The 17,895-nt window shown below is 48.7% G+C and overlaps 1 protein-coding gene across 1 annotated transcript; it reads left to right on the forward strand.

Moving 5' to 3' along the window:
• Positions 1-1,423: 1,423 nt before the first annotated feature.
• On the forward strand, positions 1,424-9,981 carry rhbg (Rh family B glycoprotein). Its single transcript, NM_001267652.1, is given in 10 exon segments — positions 1,424-1,716; positions 4,332-4,518; positions 4,724-4,874; positions 5,032-5,179; positions 5,430-5,596; positions 7,230-7,367; positions 7,740-7,873; positions 7,984-8,105; positions 8,535-8,608; positions 9,359-9,981. Coding segments are annotated over 10 exon segments (1,371 nt in total). The 5' UTR covers positions 1,424-1,538; the 3' UTR covers positions 9,431-9,981.
• Positions 9,982-17,895: the final 7,914 nt, after the last annotated feature.

Genomic DNA, 17,895 nt, shown 5'->3' on the forward strand with positions numbered 1-17,895 from the left:
GTTTGTATCTCTCTTCGCTTCTTTACACTCACATTCAACTGAGAGGCCAAAGGTCATTGTCTTCACCTGTTGCCTCTCAGTTACCTCACCCGCACCGCACCTCAGGGCCCCTCCAGCAGCGGCCGGCCCGGGAGGGGGGGGGGGGGGGGGGGGTCGGCGTGTGAACCTCGGCCTGTTGACTCAGGCGTAACTGTCGAGACGAAGCCACGAGGAACAAGAGAAGCTCCGCAGAACGGACCTCGGTGGTGATGTCATCGATGGGACTACAATCAGGCTCCGCCTCCAGGAGCCACACGGTTCAGTGTGCAGGAACGCCGCTCCTACCTGGTCAAATACAGGTGTTTCTCACCACCTACAAAGCCCTGAACCACCGGGCCCCTCCCTGCCCCCCCCACGCCCCAACCTGGTGCCTCCGTGTGTGTGTGTGTGTGTGTGTGTGTGTGTGTGTGTGTTGATGCTGTTGTTGGGTTGGACGTGTTTAAATGTGAATAAACCGCTGAATTAAAAGCTTATTCATGATTCATCGGTCACATGACGCAGCGAGGCCTCCTCCTCGCCGGCAGGAAGCGGAGCAGACGTTTGTCTCTTTGACGCCTCGTGATGGTTTTGATAGTTTAGATTCTCCTGGAATCACAACAACATTCCTGCCTCTCTGAAGAAGACGAGGCTCCGTCTCCACTGATGGAGGACGAAGATACGTTTGTGACTGTGAGCGGTTATCAGCAGGAGGAAGAGGCGCGGAGCGCGAGGCCCCTTCTCCTCAGCCCCGCCCTCCGCTCAGAGGCCACGCCCCTTCCCTTCTCTGTTGCCTCGCAGGTTGAGGCCCTCCGTCCTGCCGGAGACGTCGTGCCGTCCTTAACGGCACCGACAGCGGAGCATCTGAGCGGTTTCCTGCTCCCCGACTGCAAAGAATCCAACGGAATTCGTAGACATTCCACTAAAGTTGGTCCCATAAAAAAACTGTCATTTGACAGCAGAATGTTCTGACCTCTAGATGTGAGCTTGATGATGTTAATTTAACGCCTATTCATTCATTGCTTTTTGAACTTAAGTAAAAAGAAATGATTTGTAGAATATCTGTCTGGTCTCAGGCGCATTATTGCCTGTTAAACACGAGCAGGCAGTGATGCAGCTGTGAAAATGTGGTTTGAGTGGATGATCAATTTCTGCGACTTTCACCTGAACTCGAGTGGAACTGGAGAGTTCCTTTCATATACTTATTATAATTAATTATCACTCGTTCCTGGTGTATAAAAATGAGCTAAAGAGCTTCAGTCCACCTTAAAAAGTCCCGCAGTGAGGGGGCGGGGCTTACCGTGAGGTGGGTCCGGTAGGTGTGACCCAGTGAGAACACACGTAAAACCGGCTCTGCTGTCTGCTAGGGAGCTTCTTCTTCTTCTTCTTCTTCTTCGCACACAGCAGCCGGCTGGCTCTGCAGCGAGGACCCTCCGGCGTGTGTGTGTGACAGACAGATCTCGTCGCGCCGGCTCTTTAAAAGCTCCTCTCTCGTCGCCTCCCCCCCCAGGCAGGAACCCACCATGACGGACGTGGCCACCAACATGCGGCTCAAGCTGCCGATCGCCTGCTTCATCCTGCAGATCATCCTCATCATCCTCTTCGGCGTCCTGGTGGAGTACGACCACGACACGGACGCCCGGCTATGGCACAGCAAGAACCACTCCGACTACGAGAACGACTTCTACTACCGCTACCCGAGTGAGTGACTGAGGGTCAGGGTCAGAGGTCACAGGGAGGCCACGGCCCCCCAGTCTGAAGTGACTTGCTGTAGACGAAAGGTTGCGTGTGGAGAACTTAAAATGATGAGTCCAATCCGGCAAACTGTAAACTATTGTTGGGACGTCAAATACAATCCTCATAATGTCATTCTACCGCTTCTTTACACACACAGCGATATGCGACAGTTTTTAACTAACTTCAAATGTTCCTTAATTAAAGGAAATGTAGGGACAGCTTGTGGTTGTGTTCACACGGGACACACTATGAATATAATATCGAATATCAACTGTGAGCGAGTTACGATTTTAAAAAGCTGAACAAACGTGTCAACACATTTTGGGAAATCTCGTGCAGCGTTGAAGAATAATCCCATTTACTAGTTTTTCTTCCTCACGATGGACAGGCCTCTGGACCTCATCCAGGGTCCTTTTTGTCCTCCTCTGGCGTCCCCTAATTGGAACATGTCCCCTTCTTTCCCAGCAAACATTTGCTGGAGATGTCTTCCAGTCCGCTGCCCTCCAATGGAGGCCGATGCATTGATCGCTAATGTCCTGATTGATGGTGTAGAAACAAAAGGCCGCTAAACGCTCATTACCGCTTCCATCAAACCTCTTCCACCACTTCAAATGGCTTCATGGCCACTGAGTGTGTGTGGAAGATCTAAATAGACACGATTCTTACTTCTGTTTGCATTACAAAAACGGAATATGTTTGATTGATTACCTCCACCGCTGGGGGGCGTGTCCTAACCTGTCAGACGCAGTTTGAGGTTTACCTGGGCGTCGCCCTCTCGCAGGTGTGTGTGTGTGTGTGTGTGTGTGTGTGTGTGTGTGTGTGTCGGGGGGAGCAGAGTCACTTAACATTGTTTGAATCTCTAACCTGCGGTTTGAATGCCGCCTTCGTGTTGATGCGTCAAACTCTCTGCAAAGCTCCTCTCTGGTTTAACTAATGTTTGGTTCATCAATTCATATTTTGGACGCTTTGTCCGTCCAGACAGAAAAAACATTTCTGTTCCCCAGAGGACAAACCCCACTGTGTTGGGCGATCGCCTCCCTTTCATCCAGCGCACTTCTTTTTACTACCAATTACCTGCAAAACCAGTAACATCAGCCTCAGCTGTACTACGTGTTTTAACGTTAGCAGGCTGCTACGGTAAAACGTGGCTAACCAGACACCTTGCGGCAACGTTGCGGCCACTAGTTAGCATGCTAATGCTAGTGTTCGGCGCCACGCATCACCGTGCAAAACTCCCACAGAGCAGTTTGCACCGTTTCCTGTTTAGTAGCTGGTGATATGTAAACTAAACTATTTCGGGGAGGTCAGACAAAGGTCGGCGTCAAAGGCGACCGATGTTGACAGTTGGTGGAAGACGGAACGTGTCATTGTCCCGACATTTACGCCCCCAGCTACCTCAAGGCGCTGCGACTCGCCAGCATCCTCATCACACCTGTCGTCATGGGGCCAAGAGATAAACACTTTCATGTTTCAGCGCCTTGTTTACGCAACCTCCATCCTCTGTCTTCACTGGAAAAGAACAATCTGCAGGTCATCGGCGGGGCGGCGGTGACTCCGCCCCCCTGCTGGCGGTAGCATAGCATCGGTGTTGTCGCCCCGAAAGGCTCCTCTGAGATAAGGGTGTTGTTTCAACTGAAAATATGTCTCCCTCCTACGGGTCCCCCGGGAGCTGGTTGCGTCCTGGTTTACATTCGATCACCAGGTTCTTTATTTTTGTGATAAATGGAGGACTATTCCTTTAAAGAGACGCAGCTAAGACGTCTTTACACAGATTTGAATGGAAAGCGGGTTAAGATGATCTAAATAATCTTCAAGTGGTTTTATAAACCTAAATGTAAATTTAAATCAAATAGAGATTTGAGAAAAATGCATTGATTGAAAGTTGTCAAAATTAATCTGGACGGATTCATCTTTATTTTCACTATTTCCCACTTTCATTTTGTGAAAATTCACGGCCTCAAAAAAACGTCACAAAACTCCCGGGGGGCATCTGCGAGACATCCGACCAACCTGCGGCGAAGGACCGTTGCCCCGGCAACGACAAAACACAACGCAGCGTTGGTTGTGCGCCAGCTCGGGACGAACGGGCGTCTGTGAGATTGTCCGTCCTCTCCCGCTCGACGGCGTCCGGTGGCGTTGCGGTGGTGAGAGAGGAATGCACGGCCGGTGGAGGAGGACCGGCGCGGGTCGGGGTCCCGGCTTATGTAACTGTGCTCGTTCACTGTTCTCAGTGACAAGGCCTCTCGTGACCCGGCTGCTGGCCGTCATCGGGTGTGTTTGTTGATGGGGGGCCTTTGAGGAGCCGATAATACGAGGTCGCTCTAAACGAATCGCGTCCTCGCTGAACTGCTCTCGGCACTCGGGCAAAAGGTTCTTCACAGAAAAAGTATGAATGGACCTTTTAACGATTCGATGGTTTATTGTTTTCATCACAGCTCATTTAGCTGAGGCTTTTATCCAAAGCGACTCACGTTGCACTCGCATGGCTTTTTACATTCTTGCCTCGTGGAACTGGAATATAAGCTGGAGACAAAACTAAGCCAAACACACATATAATGAAACTGGTAAACATGTTCTAGGTTTCCAGGACGTGCACGTGATGATCTTCATCGGTTTCGGCTTCCTCATGACCTTCCTGCAGCGCTACGGCTTCAGCAGCGTGGGCTTCAACTTCCTGATTGCGGCCTTCTCGCTGCAGTGGGCCACGCTCATGCAGGGCTTCTTCCACGGCATGCATGAAGGCAAGATCCACATCGGGGTGTTGAGGTACGTGAAAAATCACACGGGTCATGTATAAACATGTATATGCTTTGTTGGACAAGGTGAACCAAAGACAATAATTGACCGTCAATTTTTTTGGGAGCCTCAAAACTTCCCATTGAGTCAAACATCTGAACACACGGTTCTCTTTGTGGAAGCCCTGCACACGATACTCCAGTGACGTTTCCACTCAAACGCCTTCTTCTTTCAGCATGATCAATGCAGATTTCTGCACCGGCTCCGTGCTCATCTCATTCGGAGCCGTTCTGGGTAAAACCAGTCCATTCCAGTTGCTGGTCATGGCCATTTTTGAGGTCACGCTGTTTTCTGTCAACGAGTTCGTCCTGGTAACTGCCCTGGGGGTAAGCTACAAATAAACAGACCTACCATAGGGGTAATTAGCTGAAGATTGTGTGATCTGTAAAACTGCCCCCAAAGAACTGATCACGACCAGAGACTAAAAAAACAGAATGTGAGGTGATATTTTTATTAAGCACATTGTGGGTAACTCTGTTGCAGGCTAGAGACGCGGGAGGCTCCATGACCATCCACACATTTGGAGCCTACTTCGGCCTCATGGTGACCCGAGTCCTGTACCGACCCAACTTGAATAAGAGCAAACACAGGAACAGCTCGGTGTACCATTCAGACCTGTTCGCCATGATCGGTAAACACCTTTCAGAGCTGCTTCTATTGTCCACAGGAGCAAATCCTTCTGCTTCCGTCCACTGTCCCACCGTTGGTTGTTCAACAATTCGTAGGACCTTTTTAATTTACCCTTAAAGCATGAATCAGCTAAATAGGACTTCCCAATATTAGATCGTTCTTCATCCTCTTTGCTTTTCTTCGTCAACATGTTGGATGCAGTTTGCGGTGAATTTGTAACGAACCGACCGAATGCCGCCGTGCCTCCTCAGGTACCATCTACCTGTGGATGTTCTGGCCCAGCTTCAACTCGGCCATCACGGCCCAGGGCGACGACCAGCACCGCACGGCCATGAACACCTACTACTCCCTGGCTGCCTGCACTCTGTCCACCTACGGCATGTCCGCCCTCACGGCGCACGACGGCAAGCTGGACATGGTGAGAAATAAAGTCCACAGACTCCCTCCAGACAGGAACGCAAAAGAGAGAAGCGTTTTGGTGGCGTCTTGAATTCCCGTCGGCAAAAAAACTTCAGAGCTGAAGGGTAAATCCCCTGAAGACATCGAACCCGAGACCGAAGTCCCACGCAGGTTGGAGCAGTCTCAGCTGTCAGCAATCAATCATCCAGATATCAAGATGGAACATTCCAGCGCAGATAGTGATCGAACCCCAACAGAGAGGAGAGGATAACGTGTGTTGATAGCAGGGAGAAGCTCACCAGCTGCTGTTTATAATACACAAGATGAGGGCGAGCACAGAGAATATATTTGATCATTTATATGATTAAGTGATCGTGATGGAAATTTGAGTTAAATGGTTTGTATTCTCACACTTATCCAAACAAACCCGTATTCATAGTCGATTGAAAAAGAGAGTTTCTTTAACAGCCTAAAACAGTCCGGCCTGAGGTTACAGCTTTTATTAAAACATCTGAGTTTTACTTTAGTTCTTTAGTGAAGCTCCATGAGGCAAAGCTGCATTCTCTGTAGTGACCAGCAGGGGGCGACTCCTCTGCTCCCATAGACGTCTATGAGGAAATGACTCTACTTCTCTGTAGTGACCAGCAGGGGGCGACTCCTCTGCTCCCATAGACGTCTATGAGGAAATGACTCTACTTCTCTGTAGTGACCAGCAGGGGGCGACTCCTCTGCTCCCATAGACGTCTATGAGGAAATGACTCTACTTCTCTGTAGTGACCAGCAGGGGGCGACTCCTCTGCTCCCATAGACGTCTATGAGGAAATGACTCTACTTCTCTGTAGTGACCAGCAGGGGGCGACTCCTCTGCTCCCATAGACGTCTATGAGGAAATGACTCTACTTCTCTGTAGTGACCAGCAGGGGGCGACTCCTCTGCTCCCATAGACGTCTATGAGGAAATGACTCTACTTCTCTGTAGTGACCAGCAGGGGGCGACTCCTCTGCTCCCATAGACGTCTATGAGGAAATGACTCTACTTCTCTGTAGTGACCAGCAGGGGGCGACTCCTCTGCTCCCATAGACGTCTATGAGGAAATGACTCTACTTCTCTGTAGTGACCAGCAGGGGGCGACTCCTCTGCTCCCATAGACGTCTATGAGGAAATGACTCTACTTCTCTGTAGTGACCAGCAGGGGGCGACTCCTCTGCTCCCATAGACGTCTATGAGGAAATGACTCTACTTCTCTGTAGTGACCAGCAGGGGGCGACTCCTCTGCTCCCATAGACGTCTATGAGGAAATGACTCTACTTCTCTGTAGTGACCAGCAGGGGGCGACTCCTCTGCTCCCATAGACGTCTATGAGGAAATGACTCTACTTCTCTGTAGTGACCAGCAGGGGGCGACTCCTCTGCTCCCATAGACGTCTATGAGGAAATGACTCTACTTCTCTCTTGATTAATTCCCTCAGTAAACATGAGTCTATGGCCTCATAGTGATGGTCATTTAGTAAACGTTGAGTCAAACGGACTTTCAATTATGTTTCTTTTCACAAAGGGGACCTTTAGCGGGGAGATGAGTCCTGACCATGAGAGGCTTTGGTTACAGGATCAAGGTGTACTTCACTGATGGGCCGCGTGGTTTCCTCTCTCCAGGTGCACATCCAGAATGCCGCTCTGGCCGGGGGAGTCGCAGCAGGAACGGCCGGTGAAATGATGCTGACGCCTTACGGCTCCATGATCGTCGGCTTCCTGGCCGGCATCATCTCCGTCTTGGGCTTCAAGTACCTCTCAGTAAGGTTCCCTCAGTTACGAGGATGAGGGGGGGTGCAGGGGTGGGGGGGGGGGTGGCGGCGGCGGCGGCGGCAAGAGGGGCAGCGAGTAGAGGGGTTAGAGACCTTAAACTGCACTTAAAATAGTATACATATAGATGTGAAATATCAAATATGTTACATCACATGTCGTTTAGCGGACGCTTTTATCAGAAGGGACTTACAATAAGTTCATTTATACCATAATGAGTCAACAGAATGCACCTGTTTGAATGAATATCACGAAAAGTTTGAATAAATCTAAATAATATGCACAATATTTTATTTAAATTAATGTGTTAATAGTTTCCACAGTTACCCAAAAGACCCACCTCGTCTCTTCTTCTTCCCTCAGCCCGTCCTGGAGAACAAACTGAAGATCCAGGACACCTGTGGAGTCCACAACCTGCACGGCATGCCCGGCGTCCTGGGCGCCATCGTGGGGGCGGTCACTGCTGCCGTGGCAACCACAGATGTCTACGGGGGAGGGTGAATATCTCATATTGACCCTGAGGAAGACCCGGGGTCCCTGCGTCCCTCCGTCCTTCCACCCCTCTGTCCTCTCCGTCCCGGTAATTATTTCCTGTCGTCTGTCTCAGGATGAAAGACGTCTTCCCCGACGTGGAGAGCGGTGCCATCACCGCGTCCTACCAGGGCCTCGTGCAGGCCATCTCCCTCGCCGTCACCCTGGGCATGGCCTTGCTGGGGGGGCTCATTGTCGGTAAGTGTCCCCTCTTCCTCAGCTAGTCCCAGTTAGTTTTTACAGAGATTATCACCATGAAAATTCACCAGTTCCTCACTGCATTAAGAGGAGCATTTATTGAATTGCACGTTTTATAAAATGTGATGTCTTAATATGCAAATGAGGCTTCATGAAATAGTAACGTTTGGTGAATTTACGGGAAATCTACAGACAGAAACAGGCAAAGTCGGATAAGTCGGAAGTATAAATGTAAAATATAACATTTGTATTTTGTAGATTTTCTTCCCACTGGTCTGAAAGAATGAATATCACACAAGACAAACATTTCATCCACTTGAAGAACTTTGTGTGAAGGAATCTTCTCTCTGGGAAGATGTTTTCTGCGTCAACCACTCGTTAACTGTTTAGTCTTCTTGAAGATATGAACCGCCTTCGTTCTCCTCTCAGGTTTCATCTTGAAGCTCCCCGTGTTCGGAGCTCCTTCCGACTCCATCTGCTACGAGGACAACGTCTACTGGGAGGTGAGTCGCTGTGACTTCACCTATTTATCAGTCACAACTGTTTTTTGACATTTCTTGCTCGGCACAACAGACAAAGAGCAGAACCGTGACTCATTATTCATTTGGCTTTAAATTAATATCCCACATAGTGCTTAAAATAAACGGTTGCCTTCGTACTTAACAGGGACGATTTATTTTCTAATGTCTTCCACACAGACGTCTACAGGAAACAGACGTGTCCTTTGGTAGCTTATTTCTTATTAGGGAAACATTTAAAAAAATGTAATGAGCACCAAACGTTTTTTTTTTAGTTGTGACCACGTGTTTCCGCTCTGTAGTTTCCTGGAAAGGGGCGTGGCATATCAATCAATCAATTATAAGCAGAATACAAATAGCGCTCAATAAAGCATCACATGACACATAATGACCTCCAGGGGGCGCCGCCCCGCTGAGCTCCATCGGGCCGGGGGAGACGGGCTGGTGTGACCCCCTGATGACGTCATTGAGATCTCCCCACAATGCAACGTGCAGCATCTTACGTCTGTTTCTCGCTCGATAGATCTATTTATAGTAGAATATGACGATTTTCAGCAGGCTTTTGTCTCAGAATTAACAATGAATAATAATGTGCACGTGTGAAAAGACACAACGCCATCGCGCTCAGGCGGGAAGAAGGAGGCTGCAAAGAAACGGGTCACGGAAGTGCACTCAAGTGTGTGTGTGTGTGTGTGTCTGTGTCTGTGTGCGCGTGTGTGTCTGTGTGTGTGTCAGGTACCGGGAGAGGAGGATCACGAGGAGCAGCTGACTGCCGTGCACGCCGCGGAGGCCGAGAAGCTCAATTAGATGCGCACGTCACTCACGCACCTCACGCACCATCGCGAGCTCCTGAGTGTTTAAAACAAATAGACAATAAAGTCCGATGTAGAAAAACCCTGAGATATTCTGTGCAGAACCTTAGCCCCGCCCCCGCCCCGCCCCCCCGCCGGTGCAGCCTGTTGGCCACTAGAGGGCGCCCGCGCGCTGCGGCGTCGGTCTTAGTTTTTCTACCAAAGACAATCAGACTGCATTCAGGAGGCGGAACAAGAAGCTTTTACAAATGTTTTTTATGCTTTTTCTTACTTACGGGATTTCATGTAAAACAATGCAGATGTTTTTCTAGGATGTTTATTTCTGTTTATTCCCTGATACTTAACGTTTGGGCCTTGATCAAACGCTGCATGATTTTATGACCCTTTTATATGAATTGTTTCTTGCAGCAAAAGTCAATGTATTTTAAAATGTATTTTTGGCCATAACTGATGTGGTGAAAGCTGCTTCCAGTTTTAAACAACTTCATGGAAATTAGAACAATATTGGATTAAATACGTTTTTTTTCTCTCATTTCATATCTAATATTAAAGAGTATTGATGGTTCATGTAAGTCCCAATGTTATCAGAATGTTCTTTTTCTTTGCACTCACTCTGTGAAACCAGAGACAATCAAGCCCCAGCTTGTGGTGACGGAGGACGGCCATCTTTAGCTTCTTAATGATGGTGTAGAGGTCCCCTGGGGGGGGGGGGGGGGGGGGGGCTCTACAGCATGGTGGTGTGGTGGTTCTCCCCGTGTCTGCGTGGGTTCTCTCTAACTTGCCTGTGTGAGTGTGAATGGTTGTGTGTCTCTGTGTTGGCTGGTGACCCGTCCAGGATGAACCCGTCTATCGCCTGAAGTTGGCTGGACAGACTCCAGCCCCCCACGACCCCGTGAGCAGGATGAGCGGTTTGCAGATGGATGGAACAAACAAAACTATAGCAGACCTCGTGAATCAGCCTTTGGGTTAAAATGGTGAATACAATAATAATAAAATAAAATCATGAAAATAGAAATGAGCCACGGCTACTTTCAAGTTTGAATAAAACCTCAGAAGCATCACAGGTGCAGCTGCTCCACCGGGCGGAGCCACAAGAGGCATTAAAGCACATTGGACTAGACCTCGACAAGTGGGCGGAGCTACAACTGTGCGTAATTGGTCAGTAATAGTTTACGAAAGATGACGTCATTTTTTGAGATTTGTAATCTCTTACCGATTTAGGATATTTACTTGATGTCTCAAACATACATAATCACAATGTTAGTGCTTTAAAAATTTAATTCCGTATGTTAATATCCTTTAATTTCAGCCGTCCAGCATCCTTTAATGATGCGCCTCCTCCTGCCTCTCTGTGGCATTAATCCCCCCCCCCCCCCCATTCTGGGGATGGTAGCGCTGCGTGAACAAGCGCTCGGCCTCTTCCCAGGAAGCTGCAGACAGGTGGACAGCTGTTTCCTGAATAGGCCTCGCGCTGAAGAGCTTAATTGAGCTTCATAGGGCTAATTAAAATACAGAGAAAAATATACAGGATTATGGAAATGATTCTATTGTCTACGACGTCTTCTGCAAAAGAGCTTGTTTGGCATCATACCTGCAGTACATGGGAGCAGCATATATTCAAACAGCTTTCTGTGTGTGTGTGTGTGTGTGTGGTTATATGGATGCACTGTTAATTGTTTTAATTTCTTTTGCTTAAGATGTGTTCAGCAGGGAGCTGCTATAACGACTTGCATAATCACGTCTAATTAGAGGCTGCAGAACAAATCGTCTCTTCGCTTTGACCTAAATCATCATGTAGAGAAGAGCTCGTAGGAAACGTTCCAACTCGAATGCTCATTAGTTCAGTTTGGACGTAACATCGGTTATTATTTTCGAATCTGCCCCTTTAACTTTAAATGTTTTCAATCCGTAGCAAAAGTTACCGGTGACCAAATTTACTTTTATTTTGAAAATATATTCCGATACTTTTCATCTAAATTATTTTTTTACGTCTTTTTTTCAGCGTGAGGTTCCGGATGTTCGAAGAATAAAATATAACCTTTAAGGGCTCGTTTCTTTACATCAGTACAATAATATAAAGACTATGTTTGGAAATGATAGCGGTAACATTCATATTCATTTATATTTATATTTTTATTAAATGAAACCAACCATCCTGTAATTACACATTGAAAAGAATATGGCGTGTAAATCCAGAAGGGGGGCGTATTATCCTGTTGACCCTCGAGCAAGGCACGGCGTGGGAGCGGTGGGGATCGGCCCCCCGGCCCTGAGGCCTCCGTGGCTCGTTGTGGCTGATAATGGGTTGATGGGCTCCCACGGGAGAGGGGGGGACCACAATGGGGGTCCGCCACGGCGATCCTAAGCACATCTCACTCATTGTAGCGAGGACGAGCTGTCCTGCTGGTGTCCGCTCACCGCCACAACCCGTGTAGTGGTGGATGAAACAACATGGCGTCCTCACGCCGTCTTTATGGCGTCTTGTGTGTTTTATTTGACTTTTCTAGCTGAGGTGTGAGGCAGAGAGGTTGTGACTGACGGGCTGACGGCAGGTGGGGGGGGGGGGGGGGGGGGGCTAAATGCAGGAAGTTGTTCAGCTAGAGAGGGTGTTAGCCACTTGACCGGGGGGGGGGCAGGAGTACTCGGGTGCCTCACTTGAATCCTCTTTAACAGGCTCCTCTCCACAAACCCTCCGCGTGATTCTAAATTAGGAGGATTGGGAATAATTATCGCAGCATTTAAACATTTAGGGATTTGATATTTTCCAAGTGAAGTTTGCAAAATGATCCTGAATAAAGTGAATAAAAGAATATGAGCAGATGAGTTTGATCCTTTCACCAACAACAACACGTGTTTTGTGTAAAGAATGTTAATTGAGTGAATCATCAGGTGATCACAGGGGAGAAACCCCCATGATGACCATTGGGACCGGGGAGGGGGGGGGGGGGGGTCGCTGCCTCTAATCCCAGAGCTCCTGGCTCAGCCCCCCCACGGACTAACCAGGCCTCCCACCGGACCCATTACAAGAGAAAGACCAACAAAGGCCGGTATTACACACTGCTTATGGAAGGTTGGGGGGGGCTGGACCAACACCCCCCCACACCGACCCACCCGCTGCCCTCACCTTCAACAATCCAACTACGTCCACCGATCCCATGCCCCCCAGCTCCGGGCATTGTGGAGGTGTGTGACTCAGGGGGCGTCGGGGGGGTCGTGGCCTGTTAATTGAGCCCATTGACGGAGCATGTGGCTCGGGGGGGGGGGGGGCCCTTAACTGACAAACCCCTCAACACTTGTATGATATGCATCTATATGTATATAGATCTATACAAACATAGATATACATCTATACAGAGCTATAGAGATACATATAGAAGCATATCTATAGATGTAGATGACAAGACGTCTCGCTGCTGATGGAAGAAAATCCAACGAGATGACGGGAGGAGGCCGGATAGATGGAGGGAAGAGGAAAAAGGTGGGGAAGAGATGGAAAAAGATGGAGGAAAGATGGAGGAAAGATGGAGGGAACTGGCGCTAATTAACGAGTGAATAATCTCCACCAAATGATCTGAGAAGAGGGGGGGGGGTGATGGGAGGAATGCAACACGATGTCTGTGGGTTTGGCCGATGGGAATGTGGTCCGTGTCCTGTCCGCCCCCCCCCCCCGCCCCACTTTGGGCCTCTGCAGATCACAAATCTTTATTGGACGCTCATTTGCATAAAGGCCACAATTATGAAAACACACACACACACACACAGACACACACACACACACACAGACACACACACACACACTGGAGCATACGTGCAGGATGACATCACGATGAATGTGCTTGTTTTATGATTCCCTCGGTGCCCACACACACACACACACACACACACACACACACACACTGACAGACACACACACACACACGGTCGCTGCTCATGCATTAATAAATGCAACACACACACACACACGCAGCTTCCCTTTTAAACAGGAGGTGCTTTTGTCTTAGCTCGCGGGGGGGGAGGGGGGCATACGGGGGGGGGGGGGGGGGGGTCGTCGCTGCATGTTAATCAGGAGCCGCGGTGTGAAAGCCAATCAGGCGCGTCCAGCAGACGACGCACTGGTACAAATATGGCACTACTTTTCGCCGCTCACCCACCACGGCGCAAAATCTACGGTTTTTAACAACAAGAAGCGTAGATTTAAACTCCAACGCTTGTTATCAATAGTGACGTCCCCCCTCCCCCACCCTCCCCCCCCCGTATGCCCCCCTCCCATTCAGGACTTAGAGGAACAATTCAGGTGTTATAACTCAGCGAAAGGAGCGAGGCAGTGAGAGGCCGACAGGAGGGACACCACAAATAAATGTTTCCTGATTCCTGATTCATGTTTTGTGAAGTCGGGCCTCAAACGTGCCAATTGAATGTGTCTCATTCGGTTAATCCCCCCCCCCCCCCCCCCCCTCCCCCCTCCCCCCTCCCCCCTGTGCCAACCCGTTCTCACCCTCCCTCCCTCCCTCCCGCTCTGCCATCTCCCCGGTGACGGGGCACTTCCTCAGCTCCTGTCTCTCGATCTCCGCTGTTGGCACTGGGTTCTGAGCGGCCGGCCCGGTGTATGGGGGGGGGGGTTGGGGTTGGGGGTAGGGGGGGCTGTGTGTGAGCAAACGGGGGCCCACGCCGGCCCTCGGCGCCACAAAGGAGCCATTCTTCTGCCCATCAATGGGCTCCATTAACGCCGGGCCCTCTGCCTGTGGAGGGGATGTCGGGCTTCCCGAGGTGGCACAGAGACGGCCATTAGAGGCAGGAAGCCGGCGGCGGGGGCATCACGGGGGAGCTGCCAGGGCAAGGGGGGGAGGGGGGTAAGAGGGGGGGGGGGGCATGAGGCGGCGTTTTGTATTTTGATCTCAGGTCTGTGTGTATACAAACCTACACACCCAAAAGGACACATGTAATCTCCCACACGGAGAGTTGCTTCATGTGTGCGTGCGTGTGTGTGTGTGTGTGTGTGTGTGTGTGAGTGTGTGTGTGTGTGTGTGTGTGCGTGTGTATGTGCGTGTGTGTAGTTGTGTGTGTGTGTGTGTTTTAGCTAACACAATTATTTATTGTACTTACTTGTTTTTTAAGGCAACAGATAAAACTTCTTCTTTTGATAAAGCGCCTCATTTCATTTCGTGTCTCCTGTCAGATCACTTCTTCTTCTTTCCTGCTGCTGTGGCTGTTAGCCCCGCCCCTTATTACCCCCCCCCCCCCCCGCCCAGTGTCCCCCTGTCCAAAGGCTGTCACTCTTACAGGTGAGACATGAGGAGAGAACGACTCCACGTTGATGAAGCTGAAAGGAGGCCGGTCTGAGGAGGGAGGGGGGGGGGGGGGGGGGGCGCTGGAAGGGAGGGTCCGCTCTCAGCAGGGCGGGGGGGGGTGGGGGGGCGTAATGAGAGAGCAGGTGGGGCGGTGAAAAGGGGAGGGGCCCCGGGGGGGGGGGGGTGCAGATCACAGGCGTGTATTGCCGGGCCGGCGGACAGCCAGCGTACCGATCTAATGGCGGCCCCTCTCTTTGCACCGCGCCAATTAACTCCGAGGGGGGGGGAGAGGGGGGGCAGATGATGGACAAGTCTGTTATTGGCGTGTGAGGAGCGCGGCGAACATTCCCAGAGAAGAAGAAGGTCTTGAAGAAGGAAGTGGGGAAATGAAGTGAATACGGCGCAACATGCTTCATTGGCTCAATTGAGGTCGTATTCTTTCTCCCCCCCTCACCCCCCTCCCAACTACCCCCCCCCCCCTCAATCATACCACTCTGTGAAAACAATAAAGGAGAACACACTCCTGGGCTCAAAGGTACGTCCTCCCCGCTGGTCCAGCTTTCAGTGTCTCACAGCATGGCGAGCGCTCCATTTCAGTTCCAAAAGGATCCAAAAGGCCCAAAAGGAAGAAAGCTGTGATTTGAGATATTTGGGTTTTACTCCACTTCATTTAGAAGTTAAGACCACACAATGAACTTAAGTATTAACTAATATTAACTAATACGTCTATTAAGATCACCGAGGTCAGACTTTAGCTCGAATGGACGTATTTGCATGTTTTGATGTTGCTACTTTTAGTAAAGCAAAAGGTCTGAATAGAGTTCAGATCATCTTTAGTTTAGCACATTTTTATACAAACGTTCCTTTGAAAGGGCTTCAAACAACACAACGTGTCCCCGCGTGTCCCCGTGTCCACGAGAGACAATCAGGAGACGCCCACGACGTGAGAAGCATGAAGGACTCTCCATGGTAATGTCCGCTCAGCACCGTGGGGACGCACCACATGTGCGCCGATTAAAACGCTCGAAGAGACGTGGAGGTCCATCCTGACTGTTAACAGGCGAAGACGTTTTAGAATGTCCTCTGTGGGCCGTCAGAAACCCAACGTTTCTCAAAAGTTATCCTATAAGAAGCAGAATTGGTATTAATGACGAAAAAGGGCATAAATATTATTATTTATAGATAATAGGAGGAATAATGAATAGCGCATGTTTATTTGAGACGTTTTAAGGAGACATCGTGATACTTTGAGAGTCAGTCAGATTAAACATGTGTGTTTATTGGCCTCATTGACGTCTCCTCTTCCTCTCTAATCTCCATTAGAACGCATCACAGAGCCCACTGTCTTTATTCTGATGCAGAACAAAGGCCCCACGTCCTCCTTGGGGAAAAGCCTCAGTGGGAAGCGGCTTCAGGGGAACGCTGTATTTCACCTGTGAGTTATCAGAGATGTTCTCACCTGCAGGGGAAACAATGGGCCAAAATATTGCTGTTTATCCTCTAAAAATCCCTTAATATTAAACTTATTTCTAAATTAGTTTGGAGGTGAATGAATAAATGACTTCATCTCAAAAGGAGGTTCAACATGACTGTTTGTTTCCCCTCAGGAAGGAACATGAAATAAACCCGCTGGTTCCCGCGCGTCGTGAGGAGGCGCCTTTCTTCTCCTCCTGGAGGCGGATTAACGGGACGCTAATCTCCTCCTCCTCGGTCAGCCTCCCTGCAGCTGCCCGGTGGCTGCTCCTCTTCTCGCGGCGGCTTTATTCATGAGGCGGGGGGGGGGCAGGGGGGGGCAAGGAGAAATTGAAAATGGCAGCTGTTTGTTTACGCGTTCCCACGACTCCATGCCAATTACGCATCGTCATTCCGTCAGCCGCTTGTCTTCCCTGATTAGACGCCCCTCAGCAGACGGGGGGGGGGGGGGGGGGGGGGCTGCGGAGGAGAACTGGCCGCCCACCAGCGCGCACGGAGGCCCTCTTCTGGTTCAAATCCCCCCTTTTCTTCCATCCTCGTATGTAATATTTAGAGTCATCCAATGAGCTTCTCTTTGTGCACGCCGGCCTCCTCCGTGCGCGAGAGATCCACTCGTGCAATAAACGAATGAAACGCACGCGCTTTTTATTGTGCAGCTTTTAGTTGCAGATGGAAGCGCTCGATGTGGATCAACCAATCACAGTGCAGCGCAACATTTAAAGCGTTTTATTTTAGAAGCGCAGAACTCGGTCCGATGTGAAATGTACTTTAGGGAAAAAAATAGATTCAACGAGCAAACGTGAAAAGAAAAAATAATAGTTTCACTTGAACAGTTTTTCCTTTTCTGCTCCTTTATTTGTGTTTAATTATGAGCCCACTATGAAAGTATTGTAGCATCATCTAAAATATTAAAAACACAGCACTTTACATAAATTACGTCCTCTTCTGAAATTATAATTTTTTTTAAACCTGAAACTAAATGTTTGTTTTTTTACAGGGTCGAAGAAATAAAACTTCATGTTCAATTCATGAATGAACCTCATTTCAGGATGTGACTCCTTCAGTTGGACGCACGTGCGCCCTGACGTCATTTCTAAACGGGCCAAAATGATTTAAAAAAAAGTTACCATGCAGCAGACACACTGTTCTTCCTCCAAAAGTATCTTTGAACGGAACAAAAACATTATTACATTATTACCAAACCCAATAATTACATTTAAATAATGAGAATGAGGCACTGCTGTATTGTGAGTCCAGTTCTGTTAAACCTGCTCTGTTATTATCCCCATGATAATACAAATAACAATGATGCTATTAATAATACTTTTAATAATATTACGCCTCAAAATAATTAGAAAGTAATAATCTTGATATAAAACTACTGAAAATAATGTTATTAGCATTCTTTTTTTTCATGATAATGTACTTACCACTGAAGATAATACTCATGATAAATACCATGATGATATTGATAAAAATACTACTAAACTATAATAACAATAAAAAATCATTTAAAAAAATGAAAATGTTCATGCAAAGAATAACGTGGCGGTGGTTGACAAAGCTGAAGGTCAATGTACACTTTTAAATGTGTTGGCTGTGAAAGCGTATTATTTATTTTAATAATAATAACAATTTTATTAATACTGCTGATAATAAAAACAACAATAGTAATAGATTTAATAGAAGATAGCTCATT

Source organism: Gasterosteus aculeatus, chromosome 20 (genome assembly GCF_964276395.1).
Source record: "Gasterosteus aculeatus chromosome 20, fGasAcu3.hap1.1, whole genome shotgun sequence".
In the NCBI taxonomy this organism is placed as follows: domain Eukaryota; kingdom Metazoa; phylum Chordata; class Actinopteri; order Perciformes; family Gasterosteidae; genus Gasterosteus; species Gasterosteus aculeatus.